The sequence below is a fragment of the Monocercomonoides exilis genome (assembly GCF_001643675.1).
Source record: "Monocercomonoides exilis strain PA203 chromosome Unknown scaffold44-821271, whole genome shotgun sequence".
Lineage (NCBI taxonomy): Eukaryota > Preaxostyla > Oxymonadida > Polymastigidae > Monocercomonoides > Monocercomonoides exilis.
This window is the reverse complement of record NW_027150589.1, coordinates 273,798-295,722: the sequence shown is the minus strand read 5'-3', so window position 1 is coordinate 295,722 and position 21,925 is coordinate 273,798. Positions and strand designations below refer to the sequence as shown.

The window sequence follows — 21,925 nt, the reverse complement described above, 5'->3', positions numbered from 1 at the left end:
TCTCTCTCTTCGCTTCTTTACGGTGTCATAAAGCGAGCTGATGAACGCAATGCACCTTGAAGCTCCTTCCCTCTTCCACCGCCATTTCTCATTCGATGCCCATTCACGTCATTTACCCTGTTCAGCACAGCCAGAGCGCGGAAGCCATACGAAGTGCTGAAGCAGAGCGGAATGCGCCTCTGGGGAAGAGGAAAACAGTTCAAATGCACGTTCAGCGAAGCTGCAGAATGCATTGATGGTGGTGATGACGATGATGAGAATAAAGAAAAAGGAGGAGGATGGGAAGAAGAATTGGAAGAAGGTAAGGAAGATGAACAGGACGATCTGTTTGAAGACAGAGGAATCTGCGGGATCTGAACAGAACCAGATATTCCATCTCTGGCTGCTGAAAGAGAAGTGTCTGTCTTGTCTTACCTATCCAATGAGCTGCCCATGCAATCAGAGCGAGGCTGTGCAGATGGGAAGGGAGGAGAGCATGCTGCATAAGGGAGTAGTAACTCAGTTGGAATTTGTGCAGGAAAGCGTGGATCGTTGGCTGTATGTGTTTCCTGCTGCTTCCCCAGCGACTCAATAAACCGCCTCTCTCGCTCTGCAATGGGGATCGCAGGCTCCTCTGATCCGATCGGTTGCAAAGAGGCTGATGACACAGCACGCTGAGCACCTGCAAGGCTGAAGAAGCCAGATAGTACACGCCCAACAAATGACTGAAGCCTGCGTTGATGAAGTGAAAAGCATGTTGTTTACGAAGCACCGTAGAAATACAGAAAATAGCAACAGAAATAACAAACGAGTCAACAAAGATATCATTTTAAATAAAAAGGCAAAAGCACAAACCACTTCAATTTTTCTCTATCCACGGGGTAATTGTCATAAGTTCCAAGAAATAGTTTGAAGCGTCCTTCCAATTCAGAGCAAAACGAAGGAGCGCATGCTTTCAAATTCATCTGGACAAAACAGTACAAACAGCAAGCGCACATACAAACACAGAATAATAGTCAAAATGGAAGTTCTTAAAAACTTTTTTTTAAAAAATAATCTCATCATACATGCAATAACTCCAATTGATAGCTCAGAAAACGAATGTTGTAATCCGAATAGCTCTCCAAAAAATGATTCGTGAGTGTCATCGAAACAGACTCGCAGATTCCAATAACTTGCATGAGCTGAGGAAGAAAGACAAGATAATCTGTAATTGTTTCGAATCAAACATTTCATAATCAATTTCACAAACTTTCGATTTTGCCTCATCCGGCAGACGACGACCCCCCTAAAACTGTGGGAAATATCCCATTAATCTTCCATGTTCGGAGTCCTTCTTCTCTGCTGCTAAAACCCCCGCCACTTGTCACAAGCCAGGAAATATCATCTGAAATTTCTTTCTTCGTCAACTCAAGCTTCGGCTCCACTTTCAAGTTTTGCTTCACTCGCAGATAATGAAGCTTTAAGCTTAGTGGAAAAATCTCTTTGAAAGGCTGTCCCGAATTTATGCACCAAAAAATCCCTGAATCTCTTTCCCGCTTGTGGCTTCCTTCTTTCAAACGATGATCATATTTTCTACGCGGTTTTGGCATTGCGTATTATCTTCAAAATTCGTAAAAAGAATTTTTGATAAAAACATTGTTTTGCATTATATCCACCAAAAAGGGGAAAAAAGAAAAAAACATCATTTGAGACATCAACAACAAGAAAACAAATGTATTCAGTTATAGGAATTGAAAACAAATAAAAGATTTACGTTTTCAGTAAATAACGGTCAGTTCACGAAAAAGCTTATCAAAAAATTCTTTGGATACAAAAAAAGTGTGAAATATACATAAATAAAGGTACTTTATATTATTTTGGTATTATCCTCTGACTGTACATTTTTTAATTAAGATATCTTTTTTAAACAAAGTGCAATGAAGTTATTTCAAAATACAAAACATTCAGAAACAAAAAGAAAAGAAAAAATTTTGTGACACTCTTTTTTAATAAATCTGAATTATAATAATTGAAAATTTTTATTGATAAAAAAGAATTCTTTTTCTAACTTATCGTTTCAACAACCATCATAAAAATGAACAAAGCTAGAATAATCAAAAGGCATTTCATGCAAATTGAGACCAGATTACAGTTAAAAAAGTACTTTTGTTTTTGTAAAATCAAATTTCAGGTTCACTTCAACCAACACCAATTCAATCCCCTCCTTCTCCCTTCAGTCATCTATCTCCATCCACTCATCCATCTTCCTCCATACCCACAACCCCATCGATGGCGCCATTCTCCCTTCCATCAACTGCCCATTCACTTCTCTTTCTGCCTTCAAAACTTCCTTTCTCCACCAAACACGCTCTTCACCAAATGCTCCTGTTGTATATGAAGGAAATGAATCTCAAAGAGTGAAACTTGGAAGACTGACTTCATTCGATCAAAACAGTCATCGCTTCGAGTGGTGCATATGGGAGAATTCAAATGGTGGAACTGGCCATGGGGGTGCACTTTATGTTGAATGCACAAATGCAAATCTCACAATCACTTCTTGTTCATTCAACAATTGTTCAACTGGTGATCATGGTGGAGCATTATTTTGCAGATATTTGCAAAATGTCAATTTCGCAAAATCCAATTTCACAAGTTGTACTGCGGCTCATGGAGGAGCTGCTTTCGTTGGCTGGCCACAATCAAATTCTGTTTGGACATTCTCTGAAAATAGAGTTGAAAGCTGTTCAATCACAAACTGGTGTGGAACTGGTTGGTATTTTGGTCTCGGAAATGATTATACAAATTTTCAATTCCTGTTTTCTAAATGCAAGTGCATTTCAAATTCTGGTGGAAATTCTGCTTGTTCTCTTACATTTCACCACCCTCCAGGAGCTAAGCCAAAACTATTTTCAATCGTTGAGTGTCAGTTTATAAACAACAAATTGACTGCCTCTTCAACATACGGAGGTACTGCAATTTGTTTTTATCCTCTTTATTCTTGGATACGTGGAGAAAAATTCATCACTTACTGTTTCTTCGATGGCATCACCGCAACTAATGGAAGAGGAAACGATGTTTTCTTCAGTGGCAATGTCATAACCCAATCTCCATTCCAGCAATGTGGTTCAACAACTCCAACACGAAGACGGCGGAACAGCAATATAGCTAATAATGCTGAGTGCAACAGTTGGCTTCCAATCATCTTATCTCCATTTTTTTCAAATGAAAATTCATGAGAAATTTCATCTCTTCATTCTCTTCATTCTCTTCCTCACCCTCTCTTCCTATTCCTTCCACTTCGACTATGTTTGTGATAATATACCTTTTTAATGTGAAGCTGAAGCTCCAACTTCCGTGTTCACTTCTCCAAAACCTCATGTATTATCCCCTCTTTCTGCTTGTTCCTCATATTCCTTAAAAATAAACTTCATGTATCCATTGGCTTTCTCTTCTTCCTCTTCTTCCTCTTCCTTCTCAATATCAATCGAACTTCTCTCTATCTCTGACTCCTCAAACATCGCCAAATCATTCTTCTATATCTGCATTTGTTCCTCATCTTTCTTTTCTCCATCTGAACTTCCATCTAAAGTTATATCCAAAGACCCATCTGCTGATTCTTCTTCTGCTCTCCTGTTCTCCTGTTGGATGTTATCGGATGGAGAAGAACTGCATCCTTCACTTTCTGTTAATTACTGTTTGTCTGTCTCTTCATGTGTCTCCGCCTTCACAAGCCTCAGCCGACTCAGCCCAAGTGCTTACCAACCAACAGTACCATTGCACTTTCCAACTTCCCCTGCTTCTCTTTGATTCTCTCCACAAACTCTCTGTGCGCTGTCGGATACAATCCTTTCTCCTTATTTCCATCACCTCCTCCTCTCACTTCATCTTCTCGCTCCTCCAGCACATCCAGCGCAATCACTCCTGTCAGCATAACCACATCTTCCACTTTCAGCCTTATATCCTCCGGTGCCTTCTCCTTTATCTTTCCCACTTCGCATGCTGCAACTCCTTGCCCCATCTTTTCGTCGTCATGCCTCGCCATCACACTCCTCAACTGCAGCGATCACGATTCCAGCCGAACAATCTCCAACCACATCAACGATGGATCAAACAGTTCATTGATTGATTAGAGCGCAGTTATGTTCAACGCATCAAAGCTTTGCTTGCTCCTGGAATTCATTCCAGCTGAAGTTGCAAGCGAAGGAAATTGCACCACCAGCGATACTGAAAGTGTCGCAGAAAGCGCCACATCTTATGCACAGACAACACTCTGACACAACACCGCTCACCTAGTTCGTTGTAACCTCAGAGCTACTTCTTTTGATTTACATATTCCTCACCTTCTTCAGATGTAATCGCTCTCAGACATCTCTCGTTGTTGTCCATCGCTGCTTCCGAAGTGTATGAAATCACCTCCTCCGAGACATCCGAAGGGTCAATCGCAGGCGATGTGGAAGAAGAAGATGATGACTGATCATCTCCTACCGCCTTCTTCTCTTCGATTCTCTACCCCTAGAATAGTGAATCAGATCGGCGTTCTGCTCCAAATCGGATTGATGAAACAGATGAAGAAAGTGGAACTTGATCCGTGGGAAGAAAAAGAGGAAGAAGAAGAACGATGAGAAGATGAAAATTAACCTTTGCTTTCCAAGGTGCATGTGAAGCAGTATTTCATAGAAGGTGAAAGAATGCGTTTTCGAGTGTTTCTGATTTGAATCCCCGCCAGTGATAAGTGAGGACGAGAAGGAAGGAAAAGATCATTGCAGTTCGAAGGAAATGAAGAAGAAAAAGAAGATGTTATTGATGAAATTATTTGATATTTGGAATAATGAAGGTTAACGATAATAAATTCAAAGACTTCCGTTGAAACACACATGAATCTGAATTATTCTTCTTTGGTTGCATATTCTTCTGGCAAGCAGTTTCCACTGAATCCTTCAAACATTCAACTTGACCCTTCACCTCTTTTAAACAAAAAAAGAAACATATGGCATTCCCAATTTCTGTTTTTTCCTTTCCTCATTTTCCTCTTTAAATTCTTTTTCTTAGATAAAAAAATATCTTTCAACTTAAGCATTCCCTCAACCAGAATAAATGTTTGGAGTTTTTCGAATCATTAACACTCTCAATTTTCGTATTTCCACTTTTTCTCACCAGTCTTTCTTCCTTTTTAAAAAACCATTTCCTTTCTTTTCTTCGTCTTGGAGCAAATGGTTTTCTTTCTCTTCAAAACAATAAAGTATATATTTTTGTGTTACTCGTTCTTTTTGTTCTGCATTTCACATTTTGAAGCCTTAATTAAAACACGAATATGCAAATGATGTATTTCAATAAATTCAACATCTTTCAAAAACAGACATTCAATACAAACCTTATGCATATTTTCTCATTCGCGCATGCATATTTGAAGAGCAACACTGTATCAATGCGCCAAGAAGACACAATTGAACTATTAATCCATATTTCACCTTTCATCAACAAATTGCCATGAAAGTTGTGATCATCCGCTTAAAAAAGAACTTGCTTGCTCCATGCATTACGTTTGCATAATGATCCATTGTCTTGTTAGCCAAACATCGAATATCTGCAATTTCAAATTTCCATATTTTTTTGATTTTTTGTTTTCAACAATTTCACTTAATCAGATAAGCGATAAAAATTGTTTTTGATTAATGTATTTATAATGTTTGCATATTTGGAATTTCCTATTAATTGCATCCAAACCAATGTGTTCATTTTTTTGAATTTCAGAAAAAAGAAATCATCTTTTCACTTATTCACAAAAGTTAAAAACACATAAAAATAGTTTTTATCGAACATCAAAATTATAATGTTCATTATTCTGTTCTTTTTGAAATCATAACAAAACAGAAACTCAAATGAAGTTGAGAATTCTTAAATGAAGTGAGTTTATTTGAATAAAGTATACCTTATTCAAATAAACTCATATTTGATTCGAATAGACTGAAGATATTAAAATAGAAATTTTTTATTCAAATTTCATCAAATTATCTTTTCTTCTCAATTAATAAAAAAATTTCTCATTCCAAAAAAATTTTCCAAATTTTTTTGATAATTGTGGTTTTCTTTTTGTGATATAATTGTAGAAAAAGTTTGAAATAAATCTCTGTGTAATTCAAAATTGCAATAATTATACCCCATTCATTTGCCATTTTTTTAGTGAAATTTTTTTTCTCAAATTTTCAAACAATCTATTTCAACGAAATTTTTATAAAACAGAATTATCTCCTTCTTAAACAATGTGTCGTTTCTGAATAATTTGAGCGATAATACTTGTTCAGCATTTGCTATGCTTCAATTATTAAAAAAATTCTCAATTTCTAAAAAATTATTCTTTATCACTTCATTATTCAAGCTGTGTTGGTGTTGCGTGTTTAAAAACACTTTATCTACTCTTAAAATGAATGGGGAAAAAAAAAAAGAAAAGAAGAATTTAAAAACAACAAAAATGGTTTGAGTTACACAAGAAGATGACTGCAAATACATATCGGATTAACAATTGAAAAATAAGAATAGTGATTCAACAAAAACCTATTTATCAAAACATTCGAAAAGGTGTTGGAAAATCAATCAAAACAATAAATATATGAGAAACAACAGAAAATAAATATTCATGTCTATTAACAATCAGAAAGGGAAATACAATCACAAAAACTTGAAAATAGAAAAAAGACAAATAAAAACAGTTGTTTTGGCGAGTGACTGAATTCAGTGAAATTATACAAACAAAATAAAAACAAATATTCATTTGAGGCTTTCCCACAAATCAAAACACATTCTCAAAAATAAAAAAACCATCTATTTGAAATAAAAACCTGACTTTCTTCAATTCCACAAAGCAACCACTGGTAATGCAGCTGCCCTGATATTTCCATTCCACAAACAAAACACTTGTTCAAAGCAACCTCATCCTTATTTATCCATCCACATTTCCTTCATTTCCTCTTTCTGCTCACCTTCATTCCCATTCCAAACTATTTCAAACTGCAACTGCTGCTGGTGCTTCCCTCATCTTCATCATCCCCATCAACTTCACCAACTTCATCATTATCATTATTATCCTCTCCCTCATTTTCCTGTTCATTTGCTTCGCAATATATCAACGACTGAATCGCAACTGCATCCGAAACTGTCATGATCAGCGCTTCTTTCGGAAAGTGCCCAAGAAACTCCCGCTTCAAATCTCCCAATGTCGGCCGCAGCCCTGCCTCACCCGACAGACACCCCTTCACCACCTCTTCAAGGCTCGACTGCTCTTCCCCCATCCTCGGCCTCTCCCCACGAACAATCTTGTCTCCTGCAATCGCTGCCTCATACTCCCCAAACGGAATCTCCAGTGTCAAGCACTCCCACAGCATCATCCCAATCGAAAACACAACCGACTCCTTCGTTGCTCCCATCTTCCTCTTCATCAGCAGTTCTGGTGCCATCCATCGCAAACATTCCTTTTTGTAATCATCCTCATCCTCAAAGGCTGATGAAGGCAGTGAGTCACTGTCATCATCATCATCACTTGCTGAAGTGACAACAGTTGATGAAGAGATGGATGATGAATCAGAATCGTCAGATGAAAGGAAATCAGAATGCATCACAATGCAAATGACCATGTGTTCTGAGAAGAGAACAATGTGCGGACTCAGATTGGAAAGAGAGGAAAGTGGAACTTCCATTTCATCAAACGAGTGGAGTGAGAGATTAGCCACCCAGAACAGGATCTGGGAAGCTGTTTGCTCCCTCTCTTGAAGAGTGCCTATCGTCATCTCCTTTGTCTTATTCCTCCCATGCAGCAGCATGAACAATGAATCGCTCAAGTCCACAATCAGTTTCTCATGAGGAGAGGAGCAGGCCATTGCATCCACCAGATTCGATATCGATGAGGTGGTCGGACACAGATCGTCCATCCTCACAAATGTGGTTTCTGTGTCTGTGGATGAGATGGGTGGTGACGGTGTTCTCTTCCTTATCTCTTCTTCTTCTTCTTTCTCCAATGCACATTCAGGAATCTTGCCTGAATCCTTTCCAAGAATATATTCTGTCGATCCACTCTCAGCCAACAAATACTCTTCTGACTCCGAATGCACCATCTTCTTTTCATACACCCTCTTCTTTGCATTCTCTTCATTATTCATCTCTTCTCTCCTCCACTGCGCCTCTGGTGACATCTCCATCGTTACCATCTCAAATGCCTTCGCATCCTTCTTGATGTTGTCATTCACAATCTCCTTGTATTTTTTCGCTTCTTCTTTTGCCTTTCTCCATCGAACAGCCAGAACAATTGACACAACAAAAACAATCAACAGAATTACAACAAGCACAATCACAATCAATAACCAATAAGATTTCCCTTCTTTTCCTCCTTCAACAACTCTTTCATCTCCATTCTCCTGACTTTCACTGGCATTCTTCAGAATGAATGAATTTGTTGATGAAGGAGATTCTGCATTCCCAAACAAAATAAACACACTCACCTCAATTTCATCTCCACAACTGCTAATGAGATCTTTTCCCACACTCCCTTCAACTTCTCTTTCTGACAAGAATCCATTTGAATCTAACTCATGTTTTTCAATTTTTTTCTCTTCTCCCTTCTTCTTCACAACAGAGAATGACAGATTGCAAGGAATAAGAAGCATTCCTTTGAATGTCAGCTTCATTCTATCTGTCCCTTCTTTCACTTCTACACTCTCCGGAACTGGAATGAAGAATGATGAATCTCTCTCTGAAACAATCCCTTCAAAACTGCACCCTTCATTCAACATCCAAAGTGATGTGTTATCCTTCAATCCATCTCCTCCTTTCAAACTCATCACATTCAATGTTCCTGAATCTGAACAGATGATGTTTCTTCTCGATGATGGATATTTTTCAATGAAAGGATTGTTGTTCATAAACTCTCCTTTCTCAATATTCACATTTCCTCCACTCATTGTGACTCCACCATCTGGTGAATTCGAGATTGTTGTGTCTTTCATCATCACAGAACTCTTCACAACATCCACAAGAGATCCTTCCCATCTGCACATCTCTTCTTCTTCTTTATTCAAATATTGCTCATTTCTTTCCTTTAAACTTCCATCAAAAATGCAACTATCCATTTTCACATCTGTGCAATTCTCCACTTTCATCAATTTCCCTTTTGTGGTCTTTGTACTGACTCTGCCCATTGTGCAATTTGTCAACTGAACTGTCTTTTTCATTGTCAGGCAAGATATCAATGATTCTTCATTTCCCTCAACTGTGATATTTTCTGTGTAAAACTTTTCCATGTTTAATTGTCCACATTCATTAATATCTATCAGAGAAGTTTTTATTGTTGAATTGAATATCCCAAACAAATAAATCACTGATGAAAGTGATGATGAAAGGGATAAAGCAGATTCTTGAAGAATGAGATTTGATATTGCACATCCATCAAGTTGTAATTCTCCTTCTGCCGTATTAATGATGTGAAATGGAATGATTGCAAAAGCTTCATTAACTCCGTCCGTCAATTGTTTTGCTGTGAATGAACAATTCATAATTTCAAGAATCCCTCTCTCTGGTGATATCAGTGATTCGTGGGAAGAGATGAAATCTGAATCAAACACAAAATTCACTCTCAATAATGAGACTGTTCCAGTTGTTGTTATCAATGCCTCTCTTGTTTTTCCAATGTTTGATTTCACTTCAACTTCACACATCTCTCTGCTCTTCGAACTCAGACTCATTTCCTTCAGATTTATCTCTTCTCCAATCACACTCTCTTCAACAATGAGAATTTGACTTATCAGCTCTGATGTCAAGTGAATCAGACCCCGTTCAATTGAATCACATGGAAGAGCATTTGTTCCACATTGTCTGTCATTCGATCCAACCGCACTGCTCACAACAATTGTGTCACTCTGATGGATAGTCACAAACTCAATCAGATTCGTATCTTCTTTGTGTTCACAACTATCAATTCCATAGATTGCATTTATTCGTGAATAATGATTCTCTCGAAGATCAAACTGAAATTGTCTTTCATTGATCTGCGATGTGATGTTGAAACATTCAATGAAAATATCATTCCCCACTCTTGCTGTGTTCGCACTGAACTTCATTCCCATAAATGTGAAATTCAAATCCCCTCTTTCCTTTGTTGTCAAATACACTCCTCCTCCTCTTCCTGTGGAGTCACTGCAGCTGCATTGACTGATTATCGAGTCAATCATCTTCATTGATCCAGATGCACCCAATGTGAAGAATATTGCCCCTCCTTTTTCACTTGTTTCTGCCTTGTCTTCTGTGATGTTGTTCGAATTCATAATCAAACAAATCTTATTCTCACTCTTTGATTCCAAAATGCTTGCTCCATTGTCACTTCTCTTCACTCCTGAAAATGATGAATTATCAATTTTGAGATTCATTTCCTCGCCCACTTCATTTATCTTTGTTATTAATTCAGGTCCTTTGATCAGAAGAAGACATCCTCTGCTTTCATTCAACAATTTCACTCGAACATTCCTCAACTGGCAAGAAACTCCAGCATTGTTAATTGCAAAAATACTGTTTCCAGCATTGCACGATTCCATCGACAAATCATTCACATCCACACTGCCTCCAATCACATCCACAAACACACAATCAAATCCATTGTTCACTTCTGCCTCTGAATGGAATGAGCAACCACTTATCACCAATTCTCCATTTTTGTTGGAAATAATTGTTTTGGCTGAGTTGACAAAATCAGATGTCAGTTGAAGTTGAATATTTGTCAATTCAAGACGAATATCATTTTCCATGAAATATTCCAGTTGACTTCCAATTTCTTTTTCAAAATTCAAAGTTGCTTTCACATTCTCTTCTCCCATCTTTACACTTTTTTTGATCTGATAATTGGAAAGGTCATATGAATCTCGAATAATTGTTGATCCTTCAATCTGAATTGTTTTCTTTCCATTTTCCTTTTTCATGTTTTCCATCCCTTTCCACATCGTTTGGCATGGTTCTTCCCCACTTCCACATCTTGCAACATCAAATCCTTCAGATGAGATAAATATCTCAATTGAGCTGTATGGAATGAGGAACATGAATAAATCTTTGTTTGAATGAAAATCATCACTCCCCACAAACAGAGTCTTATCATCCTTCATTGATGAATAATCAAACTTGAATGATTCATTTGTCACAGAACTGTTTAAATCCTTTCCAAAAATGAACATATTCTTTCCATATTCCGCTTCATTCTGATTAAATACAAGAGTATCTGATAACTCAAACTTCACATCTGCATCTCCCAGAGAAATAAATACCCCTCCTCCACATCCACTGCACTTGCACTGATTAAATGTTGTTGTCCCTCCGCAAGGTGACGTTGAATCTCCTATGAGAATCTTGCTTGTTGAATCCTCCAATACAACCTTTATCCCTCCTCCATCTCCATTCAAACACTCACACCCTTCTATTGTTGTGTTCCACACCACAAATGTCTCTCCTCCCTTCACGCTTTTTGACAAAATCACGCCGTCCCCTGTTGTCCGATTCACATTCCGAATTGTCACATTCCCAAGCAAACTCTCTCCTGATGACGATCCGGCTGATGATGGCTCAGCAAATAGTGGTTGACTCATTTTTATATTTTTGATCTCCACATCAATCATTTTCAGCTGATTCAGCGCAACATCTAACACACACTTCGTCATTCCACTCCCACCTGATGTCGAAGAGTCGATCACAACATCCTCCAGCGAAAGAGTCCCGCTCCCTAGTAACACCACAAACACACTCGGCGATGGGCTTCTTGTCGCGTTGTGATCGATCCCCACATGCCCAACCTCCAGTTGACCAGAAGATATGCTGAACAGCGTTGTTGAAGGTGAAGAAAGTGCACTTGTCCCAATCGCACTCACTGTCTTCCCTCTCCCTGTTATTGTTATCTTCTTTTCCCCAACACTGATCATCGTAACTTCTCTCCAATGCCTTCCAACAAGCACTGAAATTCCGAAACTAGCAATATCATTGCATTTGTTCACAGAATGCCCAATCGTTTTACAAGGCTTTGTCTCATTCATTCCACACAATTCATTCGAGTCATTTCCGTTCTCCCCAACAAATAATAATTTTCCATCCTTCAACCACCACTTTTTTTCTGTATGGTGATAAACATCATTATTATAGAACACTCTCGTATCATTTCTATTCGTTGTGTAAGATTCATAGAACGGATTTTTAGATGAAAAGAGATTGTATCGTTCTTGGAAAGAGACATCATGGCCACATGGAGTGGAATCAGAGCATCTGCAATCATGGAAGAAGAAGAAATAAAAATAATGATTGTTGCTTGGAGCTGTTGATCGACTTGGATTAAACCAAAATCCTCCGCCATATGACACTGCTGAGCACGAAATAAATTGGAGGCTTCGCATTTTGAATGCAGCTGGAACATTAGCACAATACATCCCTCCGCCATAAGAATTTGTAAGCGAGCACGAAATGAATGAGCACTCAAACACACAAGCACTCTCCCCGTTCCCACTTTCCGTTCCAATACATGAAGATCCAGAAACATTAAAATTATAAAGATTAAGCCCTCCTCCATAACCACTTGCTTTGCATTTCTGGAATTCACAGCCGCTGATCCTTATACATGACGAAATAGACATGGCATACATCCCCCCTCCGTAGCAATTTTTTGCTGTACAAGCATTGAACGAGTTGTTCTCTATTTTGATAGAATTGATTGAATAGCAAAAAATACCTCCCCCAGCATAATGCGCATAGCAATCATTGAAAGAACAAAATTTCACTGAAAGTGTTCCTGATGTCTTGCTATACATGTTTATAGCTCCTCCACTCGAAACTCCATCTGAAACAGAATTTTGATTTCCAGTTGTATTTGACCCATTCCACTCGCACCAAGTGAACGAATTTGCCCCATTGTCTGCTATCTGCTGTCTCCCTGGTTTCGATGGGTTCCCTTCACTCCCATTGATTGCAACATTCTGAGTGCGATAGCACCTGACAAACGAGATGTTCGAGGCAGCCAAGGAAGATGATGGGCTGTTCAGTGAGGAGACAATACCTCCATCATAAACATCCCACACCGATGAAAATGTGCACCCACTCATCAGAAACGAGGTTTGGCTCAGCCCTTCATCCAGATGTGTTGTTTTCGATGGTTTTGTGGAGATGTTGAAGAATTCTAATTTGGAAAGACACACAAAGTGCGATGAGATGAATGGAGCTGAAGACACACAAAAAGATGAGAAATGAGAAGAACAAACAGAAATGTGGCATCTCTCTGAAATCTCTCCTTCCACTGCTTTTGAAGAGAAAAGTGGAGGGAATATCTGTTCGGTCGATGTTGAGGTTGAAGTTGAAGTTGAAGACGATCTGAGGGAAATGTTGGTGAACAATCCACAGCTCCCACACAAATCAAAGGGGGGCGTCTCTCTCTCAACCCCAATCACACAGCCACTCACCTCAACAGAACTTCCATCCGATGCCCTGAGCACACTCTCCCCACCCATTTCCCTCAATCCCAATGAATTCAGTTTCATTGATGAATTGACTGCAACAACACTTCCCTCAACCCCACTCCCACCACACACACCCTCCTTTCCCCGCATTTTCCACTCTTCACATAAACCCCGTTTTTGAACTTTCCCAATCTCTCCACCTCCTTCATTCCTTTGTTTTGAGCATTTCTTCATCGTTCTCTCCTCTTTCCAGGTCTCTCCCACTCCACCTTCTTTTCCTTCAACATGTGTGTCAAATAAATTCCCATCTCCAATTTTGCTGTTTTGAGCCTTCTCTGACCATGTGCCTTCAGGATAATCCAATTCTCCTTCTTTCCCTGATTCCTCAACAAATCCTGCTCCATCACTTGTGGCGCCCTTGCACACGCACCCCACACTAATTATCCACACACAATATAATATTCCTGACAGCAACATAACCATGCCTCTCCAACTGCTTTCTTTTCTTTTTTCTATCACAGACTAATATGGGCACTTCAACAAAAAAATTAACATTCAACTTTTGTTGATAATTATATTATTGTATGGAAATAAATATTCTCCTTTGTTTGTTTTATATATTTATTTATGATCCGATGAATAATAGAGAATGAATCATCCATTTTTGATGATCGTCTGATATTTCAACCGATACTCTCCGTCCAGCGATATCTGCCTCTGGGATGGAACAACATATGATTTAGAGCATATAATTTTGATGGCTGTATTTTCATGAGAAAAGGCAATTGGGAAAGAAATGAATGTTGTGAAGATTGATGAAAACAGATGAACAGAAGAGGTGTGAGTGCTGAAAGTTTTGTGATTCTGCACCACATATAAATGTATGTCTTTTGGTGGATTATTTGTGATATTTTTATTTGAAGCGATTTTCGATGTTTTGAAAGAAATGATTGTTTTTGCCCAGATTGGATGAAATAGACACTTTTCACAAAAGAGAAGGGATGCATGGAACAAGGTTATTCGAGCATTTGGATTGGGTTTTTGATGTGTTTTTCTCACAGATAGAGATGGAATTTCAGTTCAAGGGAAAAAGGATAAAATGTGAAATGAGTGAAATTGTATGTTTTTTGTTGAGGCAAAGGGGTTGCAGGGAATTAATGGAATTTACTATTGGTATGCGACAAACTCTGTTTTATTCGGATATTTTCATTAAAATACAATTTTTTATTTTTATTTTTATTTTCTCATATTCAAGGAAAATGGAAGTCATAAGAGAAATGCCTGATGATTTCAGTTTTCTGGGAGAAATTTTATTGGAGAAAGGAAGAAGGGAAAATGAGGAGGCAGAAGCAGGTTGAAGGCTGTTTTTAGATTGGAACATTATTGAAGAGGAGAACAGGCAGCATTGATGATTACGAAAAAAAAGAATGGAAGAAGATGCCATTGAAACAATTCTTTCGAATGTTTTTGGATCGTCGTTCATCATCAACGTTTTGGAAGAGGAAATGGATTTATGTTCACTCATTAACTTATTCAAAGATGCAATAATGAAATGATTGAAAGGAAAAGAAGGCAAACTTTTTGAGCAGTTGATGACAATTGCTTGAAAAAGCAGAACTTAATGAAGTGGATGAGCAAGAATATAAAATGTTTGAACAATTGGCTAACGAATGATATGTTTGCGACAACTGACAAGAGGAGAGATTTGGATGTGAAATTCTTTTATGTGTGTATTTATGAAATTTTTATATATAATTTGATTTAAATATATTATGATTTTCCTTTCTTTTCTTTTCTTCTGTGCTTGGAAATGTATGTCAGAGGATTATGTTCTGATTGTGCCGCTGTCAGCTGAGCGAGGGCTGTGCACGCATTATGCGCTTATTCCATTGGCCACCAATTTTGTTGAGATATCGCCGTTTGTGACACTTCCAGCGCAGAACTCTTTGGTGGCGCAGGGAGCGAGAGGCATGGGCTATTGGCGGATGAGAAAAGATGGCTCTTCAGAGAAGGGGGCGTTTGGATGTGTGTGTTCAGCGCAGCGCTGCGAGGCAGACGAGCAGGGTTGTTTGAGGGTGTCTTTGGAGCAGCCATCGACCAGGCGCTTCAGATGCTTTTGGCAGTCGTCTTTGGTCCGATGCATTTGGCACACTCAGTGAATGCTTCTCCATCATCATCGTCTTCATCTTCTTCTTCTTTTTCTTCTTCTTCTTCTTCTTCTTGTTCGGCACTTGCCCCGCAGCTTGTCCCGTGCACAGCATTCTCTCTGGGGGCATCGCTGTCTGTCCTCAGTGCTCTTTCTGTGTCGCATTCGCAGTCGCTTTTCATTCACTGGCGTGCATGGCCTTTGAGCAGGACAGAGATGGAGCGGCTGAAGAGCCTGATGGCAGCGCAGCAGCAGGCGGCACAGCAGGGCAGCTGGTCTTTGGCGCTGTCGTCTCCTCCCTCGCCGTGTGACCCTGCGGCAGATGTGTCTTCGCCGGCTCTTCCGAACATGGGGGTGCCTTCTTCTCCGTTGGGGTCGTCGCCGCTGGTGAGCTGTGCCGAGAGCTCTCCGTTCCACAAGTCATATGGCTCGCCTTGCAGTTTTGTGCGTGGCTCCGCTCCTCCTTTTTTCAATACTGATATGCAGCCATGCTTCGAATACGTATCGTCAACAAACTTCATTGTGATCATCACATTATTCTCTTTTCCCTTTTCAATCGCAACAATGCATAAAATTACATATGCTAGCCAGTACTTTGTCACCATATTCAAACAGATGAAACACTCAATCCAATACCCGATGCCCGTTCTTTATTCTCTATATTATTCAAGCTCTTTAATCCCTGTTGAACTCATATCTCGTCAGATTGTCATCGTATTCCCCTTTTGTGTTCTCGGCACCTCTAACAACTGTCGGCAATTCTCTCCAAGAAATAATAACACCATTCATCATTATTTTTCAAAAAATAGTTAGAAAATATTAAAATATAAATCAAGGACAAAATATGATTGAATAATAATAATTAAATCTTTTTTTTAAATGAAAAATTCGATTTAAAATGAGATTGATTGTCATTATATTATTAATATTTTTATATCCAAATTTTTTTTCCAATAATTTTCTATCTTTTAGTTAATGAATGCACATGGAAAATTAAAAAACGAAAACAAATTTATTGCGAAATTATTTTGTCGAAAACAAAAAAGTGAAATCAAGATTATTTATTTTAGCAGCAAATATTGTAAACATATCACACATAAGCGATGTTTCATATATGATGTTTCAAAAGTGATTTAATTAGTGTTATGTTCATTTTAAGATCAATGACTACCAAAGTTCGTGATAAAGATCAAAATGATGCATCGATTGACAATAACTCCACCAGAATTGTCATTTTCAGAATATTCACCTGCACCCACTCCAGTTGCAGGTGTTCCTCAAGTTCTTCCACCTATTTCTCCAATGCCAGATAAGCCATTGCCTCAAGTTCCACAAAATACTCCAATGGGAGCGGCTTCAGAATTCAAATCATATTTCTTTGGTCCAGGCAAGTTTTTTTTATTTTTTCTGTAATTGTTTTATCGTTTATAATTATGCTAAAATTTATTAGCAGGTGCAACACCAAACACAATGTCGAAACTGTTCCAAGAAAAATTGAAAGGAATTTCAATACCTGAACCCTCAGCCCTTGATTCATTTACACATGTGCAACAAAGACGAATTTTGGCAATAAAAAAGTGTCAGAAAGAGTACGATGAATTAAAAAAAAAGTTATTTGAGGAAGAATTGGATTTAATTTCAAAATACGAAAAAGAGTATCTTGAAGTTTTTAAAAAGCGAAATGAAATTGTTATTGGACTTTATGAACCGAAAGAAGAAGAACTTTCTCCGTTAAATGAAAAGCCAGAATCCGAAGTGCCAGAATCAGAAAGGCAACCAATTGTTAAAAGGCCAGATGGAAGTGATCGAGGTATTCCAGATTATTGGGTTGATGCCATATGTAACAGCGTTATTGATGAGTTGGTATCACCGAAGGATGAGAAAGTTCTTCATTATTTGGAAGAAATTCGCGTCAGACGTCTTGATTCTGCCGAATCGGCTGCAATTGGCGGATTTCCGATGGTTCCGAAGAATCCATTTGCAATGGGAGCTGATGACCCTAAGTCCCCATTGCGCTCGTCATCTACATCACCATTCTTCCCTTTGTCTGCGTCTCAGTCCCACATGTTGGATTCTTCTTTTGCAAGAGCATGCTCTGCATATCCTCCTCAGATAGGCAGTATTTCTGCTCCAGGCTCAGCTCCTCATTATTCTCCGCTTGTTTCCCCTTCTTCGGCGTCGTTTGGGTCAGCGCAGCATTTTTGCTTTTCTCCGTCTCCTCTTTCAGCGCATTCGTCTCACTCGACGACTCCTGTGATATCGCCGCACTCGCCAGGCATCCCGCGCTCGCCTCTGATGAATGCAATTGACAAGCTGAAAGAGGAAGAGGAAGACAATGAAGATAACGAAGACAATGAAGGCAAAGAAGGCAAAGACAAAAAAGAAGGAAAGTCACTAAAGGAAGGAGGAGGCAAAGATTCGGAAGATGAGAAGCAAAAAGGAGATGGCTTTGGAGAAGAGCAGGCTGAAGAGCTTTTCCCTCCAGCTGCACCACAGTCTGCTTCAGCTGCGTCGTTTCCTTCTTCTCCCTCTGCGCTTTCGATGTCTTCTTCTGCCAATTCATTCCCAATAGCAACATCTTCTTCTTCTTCTTCTTCCTCTTCTTCTTCTACTGCTTCTTCCACCGCTTCCACTGTTTCCACAGCATCGTCATCTTCATCTACACCCACTGGAAGTGGAGCAGGTATGATCCCCCCCTTACTCACAGCAGTCACGTTCATCTTTGCAGAGAACCCGTTCATTGCGAACAAAGAGCTGACGAGGTATGTTATTCAGGAGCCTACGCTGAACAGGGTGAGAAGCGATGTGATGGGAAAAGGGACGAAAGTGGAGTGGAAGGAAGGGATGGACTGCGGGGTGGACGAGGCTGAGGTGCCGGAACAAGAAATTGAAGAGGAAGAAGAGGAAGAAGGTGGAAAAGGGAAAGGAAAGGGAGCAAAAGGGAAAGGGAAAGGGAAAGGGCAGAAGAAAGAGAAGAACAAGAAGAACTCGAAGCCGAAGCTGGTGAAGGTGCAGTTTGCGACGCGTTCGTTCTTTGATCTCTTTTTGAATGACGAAGAAATGAATGAAAAACTTGATCGTTTGGCGAAAGAGGAGAAGATGAGGAAGAAAGTGTGGAGGAACAAGCACAGAGAGATGAGGGGGAAAGTTGAGGAGCTGCTGGAAAAGATGGAGAAAGAGAGGGCAAAGAGGAAGGAGAACGCGAAGAAGGGCAAAAAGACGCAGAAAACACAGAAGAAGAAGAAGAATAACAGCAGCAATAAGAAGCAAAAACAAGGAAAAGGAGGAAAAGGAGGGGATGAATATGATGATAGTGAAGAAGACGATGATGAAGATGAAGATGATGATGATGACATGATCACACCCGAATTTCTTGCGTCTCGCTTGGGAGAAGAATACAACCTTTTCCACCCAGACGAAGAGGCCTTCATCGACACGATGGAAGACAGAGCCACCTACCTCACCCAGATGCCCCGGCAGGCTGTTATTCCGCTGCTGACAGAGAACACAAACTGCCTCGTCGACAAAGTCGTGCCGAGGTCGTATTACTACTTCACTGGGGAGAGTGTGAGAGACGAGGAAGAGGCTGAAGGAGAGGGAGGAGAGGGAGGAGGGTGCGGTTGCTGTGGAGAGTGCACGTGCGACGTTGACTGCTGCTCACATCACAAAAACCACAAGCAGGGACACTCACACGGATGCGCTCATGGCTGCTACTGCACTCATGATTGAGAAGACGCTAAAGCTTCTCGTAAAAATTGATCATTTTCTTTTTCTCTCTTGTTATAAATATGATAATCTTCTTCTTCTTCAATAATCTGTGTATTTTTTTTTTTTTTCAACAGCAATCTTTAACGCCTTCTAGTGTATTTATTTATATATTTATTCAGAAATCTTAAAGGTTTAATTGAAGTTATCATAATCATATTTTTATTTAAGTAATTATACAAAATAGATCTTACTTGATCAGATAATATCAAATTATCAAAAAATGAAATTAACATTTAATTGTATGACATTTCGAAAGCACGCGAAATTATATGAAAATTAATGCATAATTTTAAATTGATTAACTTGTCCATTCATCTTTAAATAATTCTTTAAATTTGATATTTTCTTAGGTGCATCATGCTGCATTGCTTTTTCAGCCGTGTGTGCTGTGACTCTTTTCATGTTCGGAATGTGCTTTTCTTTGAAACTTCCTCTTGGAGAGCCTTTGTCAAATGGAGAGTATGAGAAGTTGGCCTGGCAAAGTTTTGTTGCTGGAGGAATCTGGGTTGTTGCTGGAATATTCAGCAGCATAATGTACGTTATTACATTGAAAAAAGCGGAGAAAAAAGCAGCATTTTACAAAGCTTCAACTGCACCGAAGGTTTCGCCTTCATCAAGTTCTTCAGTCTCATCTCAATAAGCATAATTCTCAACAAATTCATTGCAATCTCATTTCAAATTATGTAATTTGCAATATTTAGTATAATATTGTTATATTTTGATTTATAAAAGAGCTAATCACTTCTTTTCCATTTTTAATATTTTATAAAAAAAGATATTCTTTTCGATTCAGTCAATGATTTTTGCTCGTTGCTCAATTTCATTTTTATGTTTTGTGAATGATTGAAACGAGAACTATCCATTGAATAAAAAGCATGATATTGGTAACGTTGAGTGTTATTTGAACATTTCAAAGCATCATTTGTGAATGAAAAAAGAAACCCGAAATCAAATCAAGCTGGCAACTGCAAATTCTTGAAGAAAGCAACTATGATATCAATAAATTATTCATTGACAAATATGAAAGACCATAATCAGTATATTGGATAAATCACCAATCTTGTTTGTTGTTTGACAAATGTCCAAAAATAAAACTCCAAAACCGGATTATTGTTTGACTCTTTAAATAATGTTTATTAATACTGTTATATATTTTATCGTGTTTTTCATCACTTCAGCATTATTTGTCTCTCGTGTTGACTTTTTCGTTTTTGGTCTTGCGGGAGCACTTTACTTTTTGTCATTTAGCCTTGGAGATAAATTAGGGCATGTTTATAAAGTTGGAGGAATTGTGATCGGTATGTTTATTCGAATTGTTATGTGAAATAGTTATATTAATTTCAATTAAATTTTTTTTGTTTAAATGGAAAGCTTCTTTTGTTTTTGCTGTTGCCTGCTATTTGTCATATGCAAATACTTTTGGCGCAAAAAGGGCTAGAGATATAATCGTTCGAGAATTGAGTCCAAAGCTTAAAGGTGATGAAATCGTGTGCTTTTCACTTTAGCAATTGTGGTTGTATAAATTTTTCATAATATTATTTAAGGTACTTGATGTTGGAACAGGTAGTGGACTTATTCTAATTGGATTAGCAAAGCTTCTTAATAATGGAGGAAAGGCTCATGGAGTTGATATTTGGGAAACTGAAAGAGACAGAGAAAGAAAAATTCTTGATCGCTCATTGAAAACTCCTAAGCTGACCCTTAAAAATGCAGAGATTGAAGGCGTTGCTGATCGTGTCCAATTGCTTGGAGGAGATCCACGAAATGTTCCCTACCCGAATGACTATTTTGATGTTTGCTGCTGTGCCGATCTTGCGCACCATCTGTCGAAGGGCTCTCTGGACCGAACGATCATCCAGATGGTCCGAGTGACCAAAAACGGAGGTTTGCTGGTGATCCACGACTTCTGGCATATGGAGCGGACGAAAAAGCTTCTGAAGAAGTTTGGGATGGAAATCGAGAAAATCGTATCCTCGTCGCCAATTCTGCCTATCTCCCGCTGCATCATTGCGCGAAAGCCTGTAGATGGTCTTACGACGCAAACAGGAGAGATTTTGTCAAAGAAGTCGAAGCAGAAGCCTCCAATTGAGCTGGCATCCCTGTCGAAGGAGGAGGAAGAGAGTCTGAAGAGGCATTTTGCGGAAATTGAAAGAGAGAAAGAGAAATAAATTATTGCAGAATATTAATTGGAGTTTTTGTTGTTATTGTTTGCTGCAATTGGGCAAAGCTTTTCTGTTCTGGTTAGAGCAATGAATTGCTTGTCAGAGAGTGTGAGAGTTAGTTCAGATTTTGTTTTTTTTTTCCGATGATTATTAGAAAAGAGACTGATTCTTTATTATTCTTCGTCATCTCATCGTCGATTCATTTGCTTTTTCTTGTCTGAATTTAAAATAAGCCTACTTTCTTTTTTTTTTTTTTAATTAAATGTTATGCCTTAAACGGTTTAAAATATTTCTCTCATATTATTTCTTTTCTTTCATATAGGCAATTTTCTTTTTCAATTGCACTCCGCTTTTAGCGTTCACTTTAATTCATATACAATAGAACCCTAAACTGAATTTGTTATTTCTTTTTACTTCTTTTACAATAA

The 21,925-nt window shown here is 38.6% G+C and overlaps 7 protein-coding genes across 7 annotated transcripts; 4 read left to right on the top strand and 3 right to left on the bottom strand.

Annotated features, from left to right (window-relative positions):
* Positions 1-17: 17 nt before the first annotated feature.
* Positions 18-1,215, bottom strand: MONOS_5076 (uncharacterized protein; the record flags this gene model as incomplete). The annotated part of the gene is made up of 5 exons (XM_067875196.1): positions 18-324; positions 415-711; positions 835-944; positions 1,047-1,186; positions 1,209-1,215. The coding sequence occupies 5 exons, from the start codon at positions 1,213-1,215 to the stop codon at positions 18-20; spliced, it is 861 nt and encodes a 286-aa protein (XP_067721906.1).
* A 2,488-nt stretch (positions 1,216-3,703) lies between these two features.
* Positions 3,704-4,003, bottom strand: MONOS_5075 (uncharacterized protein; the record flags this gene model as incomplete). The annotated part of the gene is made up of 1 exon (XM_067875195.1): positions 3,704-4,003. The coding sequence occupies one exon, from the start codon at positions 4,001-4,003 to the stop codon at positions 3,704-3,706; it is 300 nt and encodes a 99-aa protein (XP_067721905.1).
* A 2,325-nt stretch (positions 4,004-6,328) lies between these two features.
* MONOS_18046 (uncharacterized protein) lies at positions 6,329-13,976 on the bottom strand (the record flags this gene model as incomplete). Its single annotated transcript, XM_067871026.1, has 4 exons — positions 6,329-11,935; positions 12,613-12,664; positions 13,227-13,857; positions 13,945-13,976. 4 exons carry the CDS (start codon positions 13,974-13,976, stop codon positions 6,957-6,959), a joined length of 5,694 nt encoding a protein of 1,897 aa, XP_067721904.1. The 3' UTR covers positions 6,329-6,956.
* Positions 13,977-14,300: 324 nt separating this feature from the next.
* Positions 14,301-14,779, top strand: MONOS_5074 (uncharacterized protein; the record flags this gene model as incomplete). The annotated part of the gene is made up of 6 exons (XM_067875194.1): positions 14,301-14,306; positions 14,345-14,355; positions 14,386-14,458; positions 14,483-14,539; positions 14,563-14,594; positions 14,677-14,779. The coding sequence occupies 6 exons, from the start codon at positions 14,301-14,303 to the stop codon at positions 14,777-14,779; spliced, it is 282 nt and encodes a 93-aa protein (XP_067721903.1).
* A 1,966-nt stretch (positions 14,780-16,745) lies between these two features.
* On the top strand, positions 16,746-19,516 carry MONOS_5073 (putative nucleosome assembly protein 1-like 1). The gene is made up of 2 exons (XM_067875193.1): positions 16,746-16,954; positions 17,018-19,516. The coding sequence occupies exons 1-2, from the start codon at positions 16,762-16,764 to the stop codon at positions 19,294-19,296; spliced, it is 2,472 nt and encodes an 823-aa protein (XP_067721902.1). The 5' UTR covers positions 16,746-16,761; the 3' UTR covers positions 19,297-19,516.
* Position 19,517: 1 nt separating this feature from the next.
* On the top strand, positions 19,518-20,135 carry MONOS_5072 (uncharacterized protein). The gene is made up of 2 exons (XM_067875192.1): positions 19,518-19,574; positions 19,686-20,135. Exons 1-2 carry the CDS (start codon positions 19,556-19,558, stop codon positions 19,973-19,975), a joined length of 309 nt encoding a protein of 102 aa, XP_067721901.1. The 5' UTR covers positions 19,518-19,555; the 3' UTR covers positions 19,976-20,135.
* A 230-nt stretch (positions 20,136-20,365) lies between these two features.
* On the top strand, positions 20,366-21,893 carry MONOS_5071 (putative type 11 methyltransferase). Its single transcript, XM_067875191.1, has 4 exons — positions 20,366-20,447; positions 20,514-20,633; positions 20,707-20,822; positions 20,880-21,893. The coding sequence occupies exons 1-4, from the start codon at positions 20,414-20,416 to the stop codon at positions 21,501-21,503; spliced, it is 894 nt and encodes a 297-aa protein (XP_067721900.1). The 5' UTR covers positions 20,366-20,413; the 3' UTR covers positions 21,504-21,893.
* The last annotated feature ends 32 nt before the right edge of the window (positions 21,894-21,925 follow it).